At 42.6% G+C, this 20,359-nt stretch overlaps 1 protein-coding gene across 2 annotated transcripts in view; it reads right to left on the bottom strand.

Moving 5' to 3' along the window:
• PPM1H (protein phosphatase, Mg2+/Mn2+ dependent 1H) overlaps positions 1 to 20,359 on the bottom strand; it is a 210,611-nt gene that overhangs the window by 76,603 nt on the left and 113,649 nt on the right. For both annotated transcript variants that reach the window (XR_013347901.1, XM_077833569.1), the window contains exon 3: positions 11,870 to 12,214. Coding sequence is in view for 1 of the 2 variants with exons in the window: in XM_077833569.1 (XP_077689695.1) it covers positions 11,870 to 12,214 (345 nt within the window). In the remaining variant the exon portion in view is untranslated. The remainder of the gene's footprint in view (positions 1 to 11,869; positions 12,215 to 20,359) is intronic.

The following is a 20,359-nucleotide window of genomic DNA, read 5'->3' as shown; positions in this document are numbered from 1 at the left end:
CACTGGATTGTTATACCTTTCTCTGCTAGACTGAAGAGCCTGTTATCAAATATTTGTTCCCCTGGTAGATACTTATCGACAGCAATGAAGTAACCCCATAACCTTTTCTTTGTTAAGCTAAATAGAGTGAGCTCCTTGTGTCTATCACTGTAAGGCATGTTTTCTAATCCTTTTATCATTCTCGTGATTCTTCTCTGGACCTTCTCCAATTTATCATCAACATTCCTTCCTGAATTGTGGGCACCAGAACTGGACACAGTATTTCACACAATGGTGGCACCAGTGCCAAATACGGGAGTTTATATTACCCTACTTATTCTTACTTGATACTCCTGTTTATACATAACAAAGATTGCATTAGCTTTTTTGGCTACAGCATCACAAAGGGAGCTCATGTCAGCTGATTATCTACCATGACCCTCCAAATCTTTTTTGGAGTCATGGCTTCCCAGGATAGAGTCCCCCAATGTGTAAGTATGGCCTGCACTTTCATAACACCACTAATTCTGCAAACAGATGCATTGAAAAAAAATGACCATCTTTTTTTCTTCCAGTCTTGACAGTGACTCATGTAGCCATCTGTAGATGCAGGGACAACTTCTGTTGAGAGCGCAAAGTTTTACTACTGAGATGTGCCAAAGTCACCATGCTCTGTTAAATGAAATGTGACCTCAAATTATGCCCACATTGCTACATAAGGCATTTCTATGTTATGAAAGAAAGGGCTTTCCTGCACTGCAACAACGTATGCAAGGAAAATTACGGTTTCAGAGCAGCAGCCGTGTTAGTCTGTATCCGCAAAAAGAAAAGGAGTACTTGTGGCACCTTAGAGACTAACAAATTTATTTGAGCATAAGCTTTCGTGAGCTACAGCTCACTTCATCGGATGCATTCAGTGGAAAATACAGTGGGGAGATTTATATACACAGAGAACATGAAAAAATGGGTGTTACCATACACACTGTAATGAGAGTGATCAAATAAGGTGAGCTATTAGGAACAGGACAGCAGGGGGAGAAACCTTTTGTAGTGATAATCAAGGTGGGCCATTTCCAGCAGTTGACAAGAACGTCTGAGGAACAGCGGCAGGGGGGAATAAACATGGGGAAATAGTTTTACTTTGTGTAATGACCCATCCACTCCCAGTCTTCATTCAAGCCTAAGTTAATTGTATCCAATTTGCAAATTAAATTCCAATTCAGCAGTCTCTCGTTGGAGTATGTTTTTGAAGTTTTTTTTGTTGAAGAATTGCCACTTTTAGATCTGTAATCGAGTGACCAAAGAGATTGAAGTGTTCTCCGACTGGTTTTTGAATGTTATAATTCTTGACGTCTGATTTGTGTCCATTTATTCTTTTACGTAGAGACTGTCCAGTTTGGCCAATGTACATGGCAGAGGGGCACTGCTGGCACCTGATGGCATATATTACATTGGTAGATGTGCAGGTGAATGAGCCTCTGATAGTGTGGCTGATGTGATTAGGCCCTATGATGGTGTCCTCTGAATAGATATGCGGACACAGCTGTCAACGGGCTTTGTTGCAAGGATAGGTTCCTGGGTTAGTGGTTCTGTTGTGTGGTATGTGGTTGCTGGTGAGTATTTGCTTCAGTTTGGGGGGCTGTCTGTAAGCAAGGACTGGCCTGCCTCCCAAAATTTGTGAGCATGATGGGTCGTCCTTCAGGATAGGCTGTAGATCCTTGATGATGCATTGGAGAGGTTTTAGTTGGGGGCTGAAGGTGATGGCTAGTGGCGTTCTGTTATTTCCTTTGTTGGGCCTGTCCTGTAGTAGGTAACTTCTGGGTACTCTTCTAGCTCTGTCAATCTGTTTCTTCACTTCAGCAGATGGTGAAGGTCTTTGTAGGTGTTTGTCTCTGTCTGAGGGGTTGGAGCAAATGCGGTTGTATCGTAGAGCTTGCCTGTAGACAATGGATTGTGTGGTGTGGTCTGGATGAAAGCTGGAGGCATGTAGGTAAGCATAGCGGTCAGTAGGTTTCCGGTATAGGGTGGTGTTTATGTGACCATCGCTTATTAGCACCATAGTGTCCAGGAAGTGGATCTCTTGTGTGGACTAGTCCAGGCTGAAATTGATGGTGGGATGGAAATTGTTAAAACCATGGTGGAATTCCTCAAGGGCTTCTTTTCTATGCGTCCAGATGATGAAGATGTCATCAGTGTAGCGCAAGTAGAGTAGGGGCATTAGGGGACAAGAGCTGAGGAAGCGTTGTTCTAAGTCAGCCATAAAAATGTTGGCATACTGTGGGGCCATGCGGGTACCCATGGTAGTGCCGCTGATTTGAAGGTATACATTGTCCCCAAATGTAAAATAGTTATGGGTGAGGACAAAGTCACAAAGTTCAGCCACCAGGTTTGCCGTGACATTATAAGGGATACTGTTCCTGACGGCTTGTAGTCCATCTTTGTGTGGAATGTTGGTGTAGAGGGCTTCTACATCCATAGTGGCCAGGATGGTGTTATCAGGAAGATCACCGATGGATTGTAGTTTCCTCAGGAAGTCAGTGGTGTCTGGAAGATAGGTGGGAGTGCTGGTAGCGTAGGGCCTGAGGAGGGAGTCTACATAGCCAGATAATCCTGCTGTCAGGGTGCCAATGCCTGAGATGATGGGGCGCCCAGGATTTCCAGGGTATGGATCTAGGTTAGCAGATAGAATACCCCTGGTCGGGGTTCCAGGAGTGTGTCTTTGCGGATTTATTCTTATGCTTTTTCAGGGAGTTTCTTGAGCAAATGGTGTAGTTTCTTTTGGTAACCCTCAGTGGGATCAGAGGGTAATGGCTTGTAGAAAATGGTGTTGGAGAGCTGCCGAGCAGCCTCTTGTTCATCTTTCCACCTATGCATAATGACAGTACCTCCTTTGTCAGCCTTTTTGATTATGATGTCAGAGTTGTTTCTGAGGCGGTGGATGGCATTGTGTTCTGCACGGCTGAGGTTATGGGGCAAGCGATACTGCTTTTCCACAATTTCAGCACGTGCATGTCGGCGGAAGCACTCTGTGTAGAAGTCCAGTCTGTTGTTTCGACCTTCAACAGGAGTCCACCCAGAATCCTTCTTTTTGTAGTGTTGGCAGGAAGGTCTCTGTGGGTTAGTATGTTGTTCAGAGGTGTGTTGGAAATATTCCTTGAGTCGGAGACGTCGAAAATAGGATTCTTGGTCACCACAGAACTGTATCATGTTCGTGGGGGTGGAGGGGCAGAAGGAGAGAACCCGAGATAGCCCAGAAGAAGAATCTGTCCTAAGAGTATAGCTGGATAGATTAACAATATTGCTGGGTGGGTTAAGGGAACCACTGTTGTGGCCCCTTGTGGCATGTAGTAGTTTAGATAGTTTAGTGTCTTTTTTCTTTTGTAGAGAAGCAATGTGTGTGTTGTAAATGGCTTGTCTAGTTTTTGTAAAGTCCAGCCATGAGGAAGTGTGTGTGGAAGGTTGTTTTTTTATGAGAGTATCCAGTTTTGAGAGCTCATTTTTAATCTTTCCCTGTTTGCTGTAGAGGATGTTGATCAGGTGGTTCCACAGTTCACCTGCACATCTACCAATGTGATATATGCCATCAGGTGCCAGCAATGCCCCTCTGCCATGTACATTGGCCAAACTGGACAGTCTCTACGTAAAAGAATAAATGGACACAAATCATATGTCAAGAATTATAACATTCAAAAACCAGTCGGAGAACACTTCAGTCTCTTTGGTCACTCGATTACAGACCTAAAAGTGGCAATTCTTCAACAAAAAAACTTCAAAAACAGACTCCAACAGAAACTGCTGAATTGGAATTAATTTGCAAACTGGATACAATTAACTTAGGCTTGAATAAACACTGGGAGTGGATGGATCATTACACAAAGTAAAACTATTTCCACGTGCTTATTTTTTCCCCCTGCTGTTCCTCAGACGTTCTTGTCAACTGCTGGAAATGACCCACCTTGATTATCACTACAAAAGGTGTCGTCCCCCGTCACACCCCCCCTCCCCCCGCTGTCTTGCTGGTAATAGCTTACCTTACCTGATCACTCTCATTACAGTGTGTATGGTAACACCCATTGTTTCATGTTCTCTGTGTATATAAATCTCCCCGCTGTATTTTCCACTGAATGCATCCGATGAAGAGAGCTGTAGCTCATGAAAGCTTATGCTCAAATAAATTTGTTAATCTCTAAGGTGCCACAAGTACTCCTTTTCTTTTTAAGGAAAATTAAGCCACTGTTACCAATTTGATTTCCTCTCATAGTGGAAGTAAATTTTCCCTATGGTATCTGGAGATTTTGCTGTGTAGCTCCTATTAATTTGATGAACATGTCTGATAGTTAACTCTCTGCATACTACTTGGAAAAATCTTTGTCCAGTATGTATGTTGCCATGACAGACAGAGTATAGAATTCTCAACTGGTCAGTATCTCTGAAGCACCATAGAGGGAATCATTTTGGGTAAAGCCCCTGGGGCATGAGACTTTCCAAATCCTCTATTTACAGTAACTGACTTCTGTGAAAACTTGCATATCTCAATAACTCTTTCATTTCCAATGGTGACAAGGTGAATCTTTCAGTGAATTTTTGCAACCACCTCACAGCAAGCCAAGCAATATTATAGTGGGTAAATCTCAAGTCTTCTCTGCCAGAATTTCACCCAGTGCCACTTCCTGAGATGCTCAGGTGTTGGGAGAACTTTATGCTCCAGTCCAAGAATTGGATCTATGTTCTTCCTGGCTGGTGAAGGGCATGGGGAAACATCTGTGGTAAAAGATTGCCACCACTGCCCTTACAGAGAGCTGGCAGCCAACTGCTTTTAAGAAAGCATTCTGCAGCCTCTGATCAACCAGTTGAGGTTGACAGCATAGGCTTGTCTGGCCACTGTTCCACCTTCCATTCTTCAGATTGGAAGATTGCTGAGAAGGTTCTGGTGAGACAACACTCAGAGCATCTCAGTTATCCTTGATCCTTGTCAAGCCAAATAGAGACTGGGTTTGGCGCACACTGTATTGGTTACACTGGATGATCTCTTCCTGACAGTGGATGAAGATCAGCTATCGAAGCTCATATTATGCTGATTAGCTGCCATTGATGCCATCAACCAGGATATGTTGCTTGGCTTGCTTGTGCCACCTAGTGTTAAATAGATGGAGCTTCTCTTAGATGAATGTTCTTTTCCCTTGGAGTGGCCATAGAGGGTAACTGGTGCTCTACCCAAAGGGCTCTCATTTGAGTGTAGCCAGACAGACAGCCCCCCCCCCTCAGACCAGCATTGCTGGAAACACAGAAGGAAGCCGGAACAAGGCACTTAACATATATTCCAGCACAGCCTTTGAAGCTGTGAAAGCACAGGTGTGCTGCTACAATGTGCCTCTGGGAACAGATACGACGATTAAGCTCACAGCAGGCAGAGGCCATGTGACAGACATGGCTCTTAGCCCCTACTAAATAGCGTGATGCACACACACCAACATCCTAGGTGGGAAAATATTTACCCTGATAAAAGAAATGTCCAGTAGTCGAAACTTATTGTTTCTCTTCTTTGCAAGTGTAAACTACTCTTGCGAAAGCTGGCGTCACCCAGACAGACCAGCCTCAATTTGGCATAAGAAAGGAGAAAGAGAATAAAGGAGTACAGAGGTATAAGTAGGGGACCTACAGCACCATGATTTTTGAGTGCTTTTCACTATCTATCTGCTGGTCAGATAAGTGACAGCCTCCCAAGGCTTCTGCAGCTAAGAGGGTCCCTAAGCCTTGTCCCTTATTCGTCTTTCCGCGGAACTGAGTGACCGATCCTGGCTTGGCACCGCTGGAATCGAGAGATGCAAGGAGGGTAAGAAGCACCCACACCTGATCTCCTATCTTTAGTGTACACATATTTTGAAATAGAGCTCTATACTTTGTTTTCTTTCTTTGGGATTGTGGCTTCAGTTTTGTAACTTGTTTGTGTGTGTAACATCTCTACATTTAAATAAGTAGGCACTAGCAATTTTGTAACCACATGATTAGAATCTAGCTTAATAAATTTTGGTAACCATTTATGCATAAGCCTGACTTGTTTTCTCTGGTTTACTGTAAAGCAGCCAACACAATTAAAGAACCTCAGCCGTTTTGGCTCTAAAGCCTGGCCATTAGGTGAGAGTACTAAGAGCCTAGCGTTGAGTTGTGCCGCCTCCACGGGGCAAACTCTTGGGGCACCTGTCAGTCAATCCTGGCTGCCCGCTGCGAAGGAGCTCTGAGCTCTAGCAGTTAAAGTCACGGGTGGTTAGGACCTTGGGGCATCCATCAGCCTAGCCCGGGCTGCCCGCCGCGAAGGGACAGTGCGTCCTAGCGGTTAAAGTCACGGATGGTATAAACGGGCATAGCTGGCACCTCACCAAACATCGTTGGCCGTCGGCTAACAGAGTGCTCTACCCAAAGGGCTCTCATTTAAGGTACAGCAGCGTTCAGTTTTTTCACCCCTCTTATTCAACATATCTATGATGCAGCATGTGTCGCAGTGCCTTCAGTACACTTAACACCATATAAGCCTGACCCAGTTCCTGGCTGAAGCTGGAACACTAATGTGGGCAAGCTGGCTAAGATTCAGTCCAGACAATATGGAGGTGGTGGTAGATTAGGGAAAGCATCACCAGAACATGTCAGAGACTGTACTGGCATCTTTCAACGAGGTATCCATCAGCTTTTTACTGCCCGACTTCACAACTTCCGCATGGTGTTAGATCACTCTTTGCTTTTAGAGGATTAAAATTACAGCACTCTGCAAGAAAGCTGTTTAATTCCACAAGGTTGTGACCTCGTCTCTTGGATATGGACCATTTTCCATGTTTTGCCACTTTAACATTGCATGGTCCATGAGGCTGTACCTAAAATCCCATTGGAAACTAACGCTGGTGCAGTAGGCCACTGTCTACTTGTTAAGTGGAGTATTATTCTAGAAGCACATGTCATCAGTGCTTCATGAACTAGCCTGCCTGACGATTGGTTTCCCAGCTGGAGTTTCATGTTGGTTTTAGTCATGATCAGAAATGGTTTAGGACTGCCTACATGAAAGACCGATTGCCTCTGTCCTCATGAGATAATGTTACTGTTGAAATTAGAATCTCAAGCTGAAGTTATCTCTGCTTAAAAAAGAGGGAGGGGGGCTTCTGGCAGACACTTTCCATTAGGGCTCCTCAGCTCTGGATCTCATTGCCATTTTGCTCCAAAACAGTCCTGTTAATCTATTAATCTCCAGGAAACACGGCAAAGCCCATTTATTTGTTCAGGGTTTGGGGAGGGCTGCAGAGAAGGGTGGACAAGGATCTTTCTAGGGTTGGGTACTCTTGCATTTTCACTTTGACATATTAGGCAGCTGATGCTTCTCTTGTGTGTGGGGTTTGCAATTTAAAGTGTTTAAACCTCCAGAGCCTGGGATACCATCTATTTTTGTAATCAAAACTTAAAAACTTAAAAAATAAAAAAATTGATTTTTGTTTGTAGTATAGATGGGACAAAAGTGTTTTAAGAATCATCATAGGGATGCTGTTTACAGTTTAGGTTGCATTGTCTGAACCACAGTGCTACAGGACAAGCTGTTAGAATACATACTCACTTACCCAAGCCAGACAACCATGAGCTAATACTGTCAGAGTTGTAGTGTAGATTGATCACAGTATAGAATCATAGAATATCAGGGTTGGAAGGGACCTAAGGAGGTCATCTAGTCCAACCCCCTGCTCAAAGCAGGACCAGTCCCCAACTAACTATAAGATATAAGTATAAGACTGCTGAAAGTGTATTTGTTAATTCATTGCCATGGCCTACCCAATGTGCCTCACGTTCCAAAAAAGGGAAGGCCAAGCAATGCTAATCATGGCCTTCAAAAGAACAAGCAATCTTTCCTCTTTGTGCAACAACTCGATCCTGAGTAGAAGTTTAAAACAGAATAGCGATACCTATTCTCCCCCCCAACTTGAGATCCATTAGTAAGACTCAGAGAAGTAGGGCTTGTAAATAAGTTTGATCTTGACCCAACTATACATGGTTGTAAACATCACATATGGATTCATTTGCTTTTTATGTTATCAAGCAGATGCAAGTCGCTCTGTACAGACCATCCAGAAAGTAATGTCCTGTTTCAATACAGGTCCCAGGCTTCTCAGTCTGTTTACCTCAAAAGAAACAGGTATTTATTTCATCTACATCAGAAGTGTCGAGGACTCGAACCCCCGACGGCATGGTTCGTTGTCTGACCGGAGAGAGACAGGCAACAACAGCAAGGTCCGAATTCAAAGCTCTTTACTGAAGAGTGCGCACAACAGTAGAGAGCAGCCCATCTCCAAAGAGAACCAGCAGCCTCTAAGTAAAACTAATAGGTTTGATGAAGGGCTGAGGTAACTGTCTTGGAATTTGAACTTGTGGCTCCAGAAGTGATGCTAAAAAAGCCCGATATTCTGAAATATAATGCTTACATCACCAAGTCAACCCTCTTCTTGTTTTGTCAGTTATTTAAACAATGGATTCTTTCAAGTGTTTCCACCATTCAAAACGGCAGAAATACGAGGACATTCTCATCTCTCAAGATCTGCACCATTTTGATCTGAAAATTTCACAAGAACAGTTTACTAGATTTCATCTACACTGAATACACATCTTAGTCCTGATTTTGAATCTCAAGTTGAATCCAAACCTGGTTCTGGATTTGAACACCACCTCTTCAGCCCATCTGTTATTTTAGAAGTAAGACAGCTTTGTATCACGTAACTGTACCACAAACTAAGTTTCACCCCAATACAACAAAAACAAAAAGATATAAACTAAGTCATGACCTGAGAGCAGGATAACTGGGGTGAGGATATACTTTTCAGATGGGAGTGTACTCTGTGTGGCACTTTTTCTACATAAGGCTGAGTGTGGAGTGGAAGCTCTTTCCTTTAGTCTCTTCAAAACAAAAAAAGAAAGAAGAGGTAGATGGCTCACCTGTGATGCACAAAGCTATGCATACACCCCCAACAGATGAAATTCAAATAAGCCCCCTTTTGTTCAGTTCAGCGAGCTGAGTTTGATGGAGTTGAGTTTGATGAAATTATCTGAGTAGCTTAATATAGAAGAACACTTGGAAATACCCTTCCAGCTCCCCAGGACATGGCCTATAAACTACTCAGGGTTTGTCCAGACTACTGCTTTGGGTTGTATTGTAACAGATTTTCCATTAACTCAAGTTAACAAATGTAATTGTAAATGCTAACAATGGACACCCAACTGAGTGTGGCCTGGAATAAACATTTGTGATTCCAGGTTACAACATGGAAATAAATTAACACAAGCTACAACATAACCAAACATTGTAGTCTAGAAAAAAAAAAAAAAAAACAGACAGGAGAGTGGTTAGTAGTTTAAATATCTAAGTAAGGTAACAGCCTTCCATGGAAGATAAACAGAGTGCCATGTAGTTTACTGTGTGTGGGTCTATTAGAGTGAGCACTCTCCAGAAGAAATCATATTTGACAGACACTGGAATTATTAATTGAGTTATGACTAAAAGGGAGTTACATTGAGTCTGACACTTCAGGCAAGAAAGGGAAGACCTAATTAGCATTTGAAAGAGGCTGGGCAGAAAGGCGTAATGGCACACAACACTCCAGGGGAAGAGAGGAGTTGAAGGCCTTCTGTTAGGCAATACCTGAAGGAATGTGCAAAGAGGGTTATATGTACCTACCCAACACTTTATCCAGGTTCAAAGGGTTCCTGTGAAGTGCTGTGTTGCAGGAAAGAAAACCGAGAAGCATGCCTGCCTACTTTAGGAATGCTGGTTTTTGTTAAACATTGGGTACAATGATACATTGTGCTAGTAAGGAACCCATGTAAATAAGCTAACTCAAAAGGGTTGGACTAGCATAAAACCAAAATATGGATGAGGTACTAATAAAGAATGACTACAGTGATATCAAGGAGGCTCACACTTATTTCAGAGAGCACCAGGCGTATAAAGAAGGACAGAGTTAGAGAGGTGGGAGGAGTGTGTCAGCCTTAGAAATGCTGATGTTACATAACTCTCTCACACAGAGAGAGAGAAAGAAAGAAATATTATTCTTTTGCTGAAACCCATTATAAGCACAAGATGTTACCCAGACTTTAGACTGGATATATTGTATTTACTCCTATTTTTTCCCTAATAAAACTGCCTTTTTTAGTTAGAATTGTTATTGTACTGGGGTAACCACTGAGAGCCATTCCTGGAGACAACAAGGAGAAGCAGAAGTGGGAATAAAAGGTCCCCAGCCTGCAACATTTGATCAAAGGCATGGGGCAGGAGATGCTCATCTTGAATAAACCCTACCACGATGCCAGCTAGTGACAATGAGAGAGAAATTGCCATGATTTGTGTGCACAGTCCCTAGCACAATGGGGCCCAAATTTCAGGCAGGGCCCTCAGTGCTATACTAAGCCATGTGCATTTATTATGATGTTGTGGGGTATACTTTATAATACTAATTTAAATATATTTGATTCTGTGCAACTTCTATCATTGTGTCATGATAAAAAAAGATTTGTAATAAAAATGTACAACGTATTTTACAGTGAATATTTTCAGTTGTACAGTAGTTTGCAAAGAGCTTTCTGATTCTTTGGGAAGAAAAGCACTACACAAAGAACTAATCATTGTAATTACTTGAGTGCAGAAATGAAACAGTTCTTTTCTGGAATAACTGCTGTAGTCTGCTAATTAGACGCATGTACTAATTCACATATATGAGGAAAAACTATGATTGAGTCCTGCCTTTGTACTTCACCTTGATAAGAAAATCTCTGGGAAATGCTTAGTTTAAACTTTTCTGCACAAAGAGGAAGCTTTTTTAAGACATGGAATAGTGTCATTTCCTAGGGCCTGGTCCCACAAGCATTTATTATCAGGCATAGTCCTAACTGCTAGGAGCGATCTCAGGCTAGCAAGCACTATGCACAGTGGCAAGAGTTTGCAGAATCAGGCTCCGGTAGGGGATATCCATTGAGGGTGAATCCCTAGCCCCACTGAAGTCAAATGGAAATTTTGCCACTGACTTCAGTGGAGCCAGAATTTCACCCCAAGAATCTATGTGAGTAAAGCACAAATGAGTGGAGGGGTGAGACCCACCCCCGAAACAATGGGCCAGGGTACAGAGCTACTGTACAGCCCCTATTCTAGCCTATGAGCAAGAACAACAGCCACTGCTCCTCCAGATGGGTGGGTACTGGGGCTCTTTCCCTGGTCTACCTGCAACCTGCCACAACATGGCCTCCTACATGAGCCCATGCAAGGCTGGTGCAGAAACCCTGCCTGTGGCATGAGGGGTATAGATGCCTCCTCCATGCAGCTCTTTCTTCCACACCTCCTATACAGGGCCAGAGGCCATCCCACTGCACCAGGGTAAAATTTCATCATTTTCTATTATGAAATATCCAGACTAGTGTAAATAATTTATCTCACCATTGAAAGCTCATATCTACTATTGTGGAGCAACGTAGCTTTCTACATAATACACCTCCCTTTTTTTAAAAACAGCTTCTAAAAGCCACGTCAGCAAGTTAGACAACAATGTGACCGGAAGAACGGTCCAGTGGTTAATGCAGCCGCCTGGGACTTAGGAGACCTAGGTTTAATTATTTTTAACCATGTAACTTTGGTAGGAGCCTCTTCGTGCGATGGCTCCCCATCTGTAAAGTGGGGATGACAGCACTGCCCCACTCACAGTGGCATGGCAAGGATAAGCACATGAAAATTCTGAGGTGCTCAGATACTTTAGGACTGAGAGCCAGTAAATACACACCTAATTCTAGACCAAACAAGTGAAAAGAAATTCATCTCCCCCAACCACATTACTCATTAAACTGAGTAACAAAGTAGTCAACACCCCTGAAATATACCTACCATTTCCTTGAATGCGCTTTCAATAGCCCCAGTAACAAGGCTCTCATGTTGGATCTTCTTCTCTGTAAAGAAGCGTGTTGGAGGGGTGTTGGGTGAGCCCGGAGCCCCAACCCCGCCACGCAGGGAGGCTGCCCTGGTTAGAGTTCTGCTGTTAGCTACCATGCTTTCTGGCTCCTCTCCTAGGCAGGTTGGGGGAAGGACTGCAGAGTTCTTCAGGATCTCCACAATCTCCTGCAGCTGCTCCACAATATGGCGATTAAGCAGTTTGGATGCTACAACAGCTGCCCCAGATCCAGCATGGCCGTCAAACAGTGACCAGTAGTACAAGCTGATGCCATCATTTTCCTGTTTATGAGAAAAAGAAAAAGAAAATGAAGATCACCACATACACAGTTATCAGTGACCCTAGCACCACTGACAGGTCAGCTACAGTAGATAAGGTACAACTAACTGTCCCATGATACAAAGAGCAGGTTTCTTTCTGGAAAGGAGAAATATGTCATGTCACTTGGCTTCCCCCCTCCTCCAAAAGGCTCATAAATTTACAGTTTTCAGCATACTACACCAAACATGCCCAGGAGGTACGACACCTCTGGGATAGGAGGCTAGTTAAACATGCCACTCTATCTTTGCCCTCTCTCCCTTGTGAATGACAAATGGGCCACTTGCAGTGAGGCTAGATACTTTTGACATGGTCATTTATCCACTGTGAGGTTCCCAACGAGCTTTCTAATAGTAATAACTTGAGGGGAGTGAATAGCTGACTTTTTGGTTGGTTGGCAGTTCAGAAAAATAATTTTAAAAATTCACTGTACGTGGTGGTCTAACGGAAGCCAGTATTTTTGGAATTTTTGGTAAATTGAAACATTGGAACAAAAATTGCTTTGGGTCAAACAAAATGTTTTATTTTTTTCCATTTATGGGCATTTTAAACCACTTTTAAGAAATAAAAAGCAAAGGAAATGAAGGGCTGGATTCATAAAACCAAGGACGCGGTGGCTGTGGTAGTGGTGCCCCCCACCTAATGCCCAACAGCCCAGGAGTCAGGCTACTGACTAGCATGTGGGAGACCCAGGTTCAATTCCCTGCCCAAGAGCAACTGCTAAGGCGGGGAAGGAGGAGGGATTCTTACCGGGGGCCTATCCTTGGGCCCTGCCAAAGGCTCCATCTTTCATATTGGCATCTGAAGAGTAGGTGCCTGATACATTTGAAGCCTTCATTGTCAACTAGATATAGGGAAACTACGTGGAGTCCACTTACAAACTTCACTGTACTTGGGGATAACTACCAGCAATGGGACTGGGAAATAACTGTCTGCAGACTCAAGACAACAATACTGTGTCTAATCACATTTGTAAAGTTCTCAGTCATAAGGTTTAGAAACTTACAGCCTGATTCACCACAGTATTACTCCAGTTTTATGGTAGCACAACCACACTGGCATTAAATTAGAGTAATACGTTGCTGGATTCAGGGACTTAATATCTTTTCGTTTTGTAAGTGAAGCTTGAAACGCGTAGAAATTAATGCGTTAGGCCCCCTCACTCTCCAGGGAAGCCTCCGCAGATAACACCGGTAAATAAATTTTTCAAGACCTGCCATATTTCATGATCTGAGCCACCCAATCCCCCACCACTGCCGTTTTAAAATGGCAAAGAGAAACTTGCTATACAAAGTGATCCAGTTAGTTTTAAACTAAAAGCAGGGTGAAAGGTCATTGAAATGACAATAAAAAGCACTGGATAGGTTTCCCTTATCTCTGCAAACATGGTAATGTTGCCTACGTATTTGGCTTCATCTCTATCTACAGCAGGAGCTCATGAGGTTTTTAAGCGTGTTTTTTCTGAAATCTTTTTTCCTTGTGTAAAAGTATGTTCTTCTGCTCCTGCCCCTGCTGGCTTTCCCAAATTATCTTGCTGAATAGCTGTACTCATGTGGTCTCTACTTCCCAGAAACACTTTTGAGTGTGTATCTCACTCGTCAGTGGGTGTTCAGTGTCCTCTTCTTAGTCTGTATCCATACAGGATATGGGTTTGTTACAGCTTTCAGTTTTGAAAGCCTGCCTCTTTAGCTTGAGAATCAAGCTCTTTAGCTTGAGACTTAGAGAATCTAGCTCCTAGTTTTGGAAGTCCCTGGTTCAATCCCTAGCAGTGGACAAGATGATAACCACCACATAAGTGGGGACTCATGCAGGATTTGTACTGCAATGGGCCTCATATGCTTGGGATGAGCTTCCTCCAATCAAAAGATGTACGTAACCCACTGGTCTGTGTCTGTTAAGCGTGCCCTTCTGTGCTAATCCACAGAGAATATAGGTGTGTTATAGCTCTCAGTTTAAGATCACACTTTCAGATCTAAAGGTCCCTGGTGTATCAATCAGCATGGTGGCTGTCAAAGGTATCTGGAAACAGTGAAAGATTTTTTTAAATTGAAGTCAGAATGGAAGATCATTGCAGTAATAATGAGAACATCCTTGAGTTTCATCACTCAAGTGTGTCACACTGCCCCATTGCATTGTTTCATTCAAATGTAAGTTTTCAGTTCTCATTGTGGAGATAAACATATCAAATCTCACTTCTTTGCTGCTTCCATCAGGTTCCTGGTTTATAAGTTTACAATCTTTTTTTCTCTTTTGGTAAGGTAAAGACGTTGCTGGGCATGATCTGGCACATACCTTCATATCGCCACATCCCGCATCTTCTCTGCAAGTCACAGGGCAGTAATATACATTTCCCAAATCTTTCTCTTTTTAAAAATGAATATGATAGAAAAATACAGCAATGAGAAATTTGTGCTCCTAAGTCATTTTGGCACTTCTGAAAAATCCCACCCTAAAATCACCACTCAGCACATGCTTAATATTAAGTCTCATTGAAGTCAACAGGACCTAAGCACCTGTGTATGTGTTTTGCTGACTCAGGGCTTAATTTAAATGGACAGACACCCACAGGCAAGGTGATTATAGCAACAGACACTGTTGTGATAGAGATATACTTCATTCTGTCACACAGGACAAAAAATCCACCTCCACAACAAGGTAGCACAAGGTCTACACACAACTTAAGTCCCATAGGATTTGTGTTGCTTTGCTACACCAAGATGAATTTTTACCCAAAATGAGCAATGAGTCAAGGAGCACCAAGATGCAAAGAAGGCCATATGAAAAACAAAACTTAGATACCGTATATACTCGTTCATAAGCTGAATATTTTTGGTAAAAAGGTGATGCATCAAAGAGCAGGGGTCAGCTTATAAATGGGTATACACCACAATTTGATGATTTTAAAAACTCTATGAAATCATTTAATTGAATATCTAATACATTGTCATTTGTAAACAAAATGAGGGGCTCCATGCCTGCAGATGCTCCAGGTAAACAAAATGTCCCAACCCGCCAGTGGCTTATCCTGACAGGCCGGGAGCCAAAGTTTGCTGACCCATTTATTGATGTCAGTACTGTAGCCTTTTAAAGTTGCAAAGGCTTTGTTTAGTGGACTAGATTGGCTTGAAAGGAACACTAAAAGAGCAGTAACTTGATCTCTTCATGCATTTCTACCAATGGACTTCATAAGACTCGAGCCAATATAAAAATATAATGTGCAGAATTGATGGAATCTCTAATAAAATTGAAATAGCCTGTTATCCTCACAGACATGCCAATCTACAGGGCTGCTTTGAAATAAACAAAGAATAATAATAATTTGACAGTGATAAAGCAGGTGACATTCCTGTATAAAATCCTACAAAATCTATAACTACAATAATAAATCTATTTTCATACTGGTATTTCAAATGAACGGTGAAATCAAAAGAAAAAAGGTCTGCTTATCACGCAGCGTTCAAACTTAAAGTTGTTGAATATGCAGAAGCAAACAATAATTGCGCCGCTGCTCGTGAATTCTGTATCAATGAGAAGCAAGTAAGAAAATGGCGAAAAAATAAAACACTAAAAGACATGCCAAGAAGCAAGAAAAAAATGTTCGAGGTGCACTTCATTTCCCGAGCTGGAGAAAGATCTCAATAATTGGGTTGTTGAATGTCGACAAAATGAGCACATTGTCACTAGAACTGGAATTTGTCTGCGTGCTCTACAAATGTCGAAAGATGACAAATACAAGTCAGTAAAGCCATCAATGTTTGTCACATCAGCGGGTTGGTGTACTCGCTTCATGAACCGTCATAGTCTCTGTCTTCGTCAGAGAACAAAGATAGCGCAAAAGCTGCCGAGAGATCTGGAAGAAAAAAATTGAATCTTTCCAAAGGTTTATTACAGGGGTAGGCAACCTATGGCATGGGTGCTGAAGGCAGCATGTGAACTGATTTTCAGTGGCACGCACACTGCCCGGGTCCTGGCCACCGGTCTGGGGGCCTCTGCATTTTTATTTAATTTTAAATGAAGTTTCTTAAACACTTTAAAAACCTTATTTACTTTACATACAAAAATAGTTTAGTTATATATTATAGACTTATAGAAAGAGCCCTTCGAAAAATGTTAAAATGTATTACTGGCACGCTAAACCTTAAATTAGAGTGACTAAATGAAGACTCAGCACACCACTTCTGAAAGGTTGCCAACCCCTGGTTTATTATAAAATATCGAAAGGAATATGCATTTGAACTGTCACAAATAGGAAATATGGACAAAACACCAATGACATTCGATCTCCCAAGCAATAGAACGGTAACCAGTGTTAGTGAAAAAACAGTTTTAATTAAAACCACTGGCCATGAAAAAATCCATTTTACAGTGGTTTTATGGTGTTTGGCAAATGGATCAAAGCCCTCCTGTTATTTTTAAAAGAAAAACCTTACCTAAAAACATGAAATTTTCCGCTGGTGTCATTGTACGTGCACACAAAAAGGGATGGATGGATGAATGAAAGTGGGACTATTGAATGGCTGGGAAAAGTGTGGAATAAGAGACCAGGAGCACTTTTCAAGAAACCTGCTATGCTCATTTGGGACATGTTCAGGGCACACAAGACAGATGAAGTGAAAAATGTGGCCAAAAATATGAAAACTACTTTGGCTGTAATACTTGGAGGCTTAACTTCAGTTCTACAACCACTTGATGTCTGCCTGAACAAACCCTTTAAAAGACAGGCTACGCAAAACGTGGTCTGAATAGATGTGCTCAGGCATGGTGAAGTTGACAAAAGGCGGGAATCTTATGAAGCCCGAAATCAATCTGGTCGCCCAATGGATCAAGGACATGTGGGTGTCCATTCTCTCGGAAATGATAGAAAAATCATTTAGGAAATGCTGTATCAGCAATGCACTCGATGGGTCAGAAGAGGATGCCATATTTGATGACGACACAACAGAGGCTGATGATGAGAAGGAATCTGAGTCTGAAGACGACACGGCTGACATCAACGATGACAATGCAGGTGCAGCTGTGACTGAAGCTGAGTTTAATGAACTGTTTGGTGAATCAGAGACTGATTCAGACTTTGAAGGATTTTAAGACTTTTTAAAGTCTCATATTGTTCTAAGTTACTTGTTACATATTTGTTCAGTTATTACATATTGTTACATATTTGTTCAATTATTGTTATATAAACAACAGGTTTTCTTGTTAGATTACATTAAAATAATTCTAGCAAAACTTCTGCTACATTTTAAAAGCTGGCGTCGCAAGAAACTCAGAAGTTGGCAAACTTTGGCTCCCGGCCCGTCAGGGTAAGCCACTGGAGGGTCGGGACATTTCGTTTACCTGGAGGGTTCACAGGCACGAAGCCCCTCAGCTCCCAGTGGCTGCGGTTTGCTGTTCCCAGACAATGGGAGCTTCAGAAAGTGGCGCCACTGGGAGCTGAGGGGCTCCGTGCCTGTGAATGCTCCAGGTAAACAAAACGTCCCGACCCGCCAGCAGCTTACCCTGGTGGGCTGGGAGCCAAAGTTTGCCAACCCCTGAAATATTGGGTCAGCTTATGAAAGGGTCACACAGTTTTTACCATTTTTACTTATCCATCTTGGGGGGGTCGGCTTATAAACAAATGGGCTAATGAACAAGTATATACACGGGTAATTTCTCAGAGATATGTCACAAATCAGAATGTCAAGAAAGGGCAGTCAATCTGAGCTACTACATCCTAATCCTAGCACAAAATCCCCTTTGCAATATCACGTTTACCCCATCACTGAAAATTCTTGCAATTCAAAATGCTAATGAGCTGTATTGCTGAAATTAACATTTCATTATTAACCTAATGTTGCTCTAATGACATGCATCTTTCAAGACATGAATTATAAAATGATTAAGTAAACCTCTCTATCTGATTACCTTCCCCAGAACTTAAGAAGTTGGTCCAATAAAAGATATTACCTCACCTACATTGTCTTTTTCTAACTATGACTTAACAAAACATGATGAGGGCCATACTTACAGAATGGGGGACTGCCTCCTGTAAAACAGTGACTGAAAAGGACGTAGTGGTTAATAGTGGACACACAACCCAACATAAGCGCCCAGTGCAATGTTGTCACAAAAAGGATTAATGCAACCCTTTATGTATAAAGAGGGGAGAAGTGAGTAGGAGTAGAGAAGTGATATTACCTCTGTGTACAGCATTGATAAAACCCATACTGGAATACTGAATCCAGTTCCGGTGTCCACATTTTAAAAAAGGGATTTTTGAAAAACTGGAGAAGGTGCCAAAAGAGCCACAAAAACAATTATAGGGCTAGAGAAAATGCCATATAGTGAGACATCTGAAGAGCTCAATCTGTTTAGCTTATCGAAAAGAAGACAGAGAGGTGATTTGATTACAGTGTATAAGTATGTTCGGGGTGGGGTGGGGAGATATACTAAAGGGTTCTTTAATCTAGAGGAGAAAGGCATAACAAGAATACAAGGGTGGAAGCTGAAGCCATACAAATTAGAAATAAAAGGCATGCATTTTTATCATTCAGGGTGACTGACCACGGAAACAAACTATCAAGGGAGGTGATGGATTCTCCCAGCTCTTCATATCTTCAAATCAAGACCGGCTCCCTTTCTGAAAGATATACTTTAGCCAAATGCTACCTAGGCTTTTAGTCAAACCAAAGTTATGGGGTTCAGTACAGGGGTAACTGGGCAACATTTAATGGTGTGTGATATACAGGAGGTCAGATTAGATGAGCTAATGGTCCCTTCTGGTCTTAAATTCTAGATATCTGTGAAAGCAGCATCCCATCCAATCTCATTAACTTGAAACATGGGGTGAAATTCAGGCATCTTTGGCTTCAGTGGGACCAAAATTTCACCCATGGCTTAGAATCACTCAAAGTTCACATGAGTGCTGATTGAAACAATTCTTTCAAAGCTGTTTTTCCATGGAACTATAATTTCCCATGAAGTACCATGGCCAGTGACCCCTAGCACAGATGCCCTACCCTCACAGAGAGAGGAGAAAGTGTTGCACCTTGGAAGATGCAGTCTGGCTAAAGAGCCCAGCCCACAGAGGAGAGCATAAGGCACCTTAACTACAACTCACATGAGACTAGGTGGCGCAATTTTTGAATACAAACACTTAGTTTTTCAGCTGAAATATTTTGGTTTTTGATATTCCAAAAAGTTTAGCGGGTTTTGTCAAACTTTTCAGCAGAAGGGCCTCCCCCCACATATTCTGACTAGCTCTAATTCACTCTTTAAGGAGAGGAAGTATTAACACCTATGAGCAGGATAGAAGTCATTAAGACCTGCACAGAGCTGTCCACAGCAGAGTGCATTTTGCCTCTCCCTGTTTGGCAGTTTCTGCTTACTGTAGTTCTCTCACTTTTTTTTTTTTGGGGCGCCATTTACTGGTGTGGTAACTCTTCATCTTCAGTTACTGTAGGAAGGCTGTGGCAGCTCTCCTCCTCTGTCTGTTATAGTGGGAGGGTGCCAGGATGGGGCAGAGAGAAGAGCTTCTGCCTCAGGTGATTTAGGAGCAGAGCTAGAAGCTCTGCTCCTGAGTCAGTTTTGCCGTTTAAGGAAGACCCTTGCTGGTCAGAGGGGATGCTATGCCAGCATGGCTCTCTGGTTCTGTCAGCAGTGCTTCTTCTGTAGAAGTAGTATTCTCTGGACAAGTGGCCCTCCCTGGATTAGGAAGGAAGCCTGAATGAGTCAGCGTACACACACACTTCCTCGGCCTTCCACTTGCTCGCTTATGCCCCTAATTCCTAACTTTACTACTCATTCCCTGTGCCCCAGCTGGGTGCATATTCACCGGGCTCTGCTTCAGGACAAGAGAGAGCAGGCTGCACTCCTGACACAGCTACGGCTCACACTCTCCCTCTCCTCCCTGTCACCCATAACTACGGGAAGAGGAAGGAATCCACAGACATGCCATCAGCAGGGTTACAAAACACATGGAATTAGCTCAGTTTCTTAAAGATCCTGCTCTTGGGGGCTGCTCCAGCCAAGAGCCTCAACTTCACCAGAGCAAGGAAGGGAACCAACTTCCTCTTAACCAGGAGGGCATGGATGGGGGCAGACATAGCTGCTCTAACCCTATCTCCCTAAGT

Source organism: Eretmochelys imbricata, chromosome 1 (assembly GCF_965152235.1).
Source record: "Eretmochelys imbricata isolate rEreImb1 chromosome 1, rEreImb1.hap1, whole genome shotgun sequence".
NCBI classification, from domain to species: domain Eukaryota; kingdom Metazoa; phylum Chordata; order Testudines; family Cheloniidae; genus Eretmochelys; species Eretmochelys imbricata.
The sequence above is the reverse complement of the archived record's forward strand: the minus strand, read 5'-3'. Positions and strand labels throughout refer to the sequence as shown.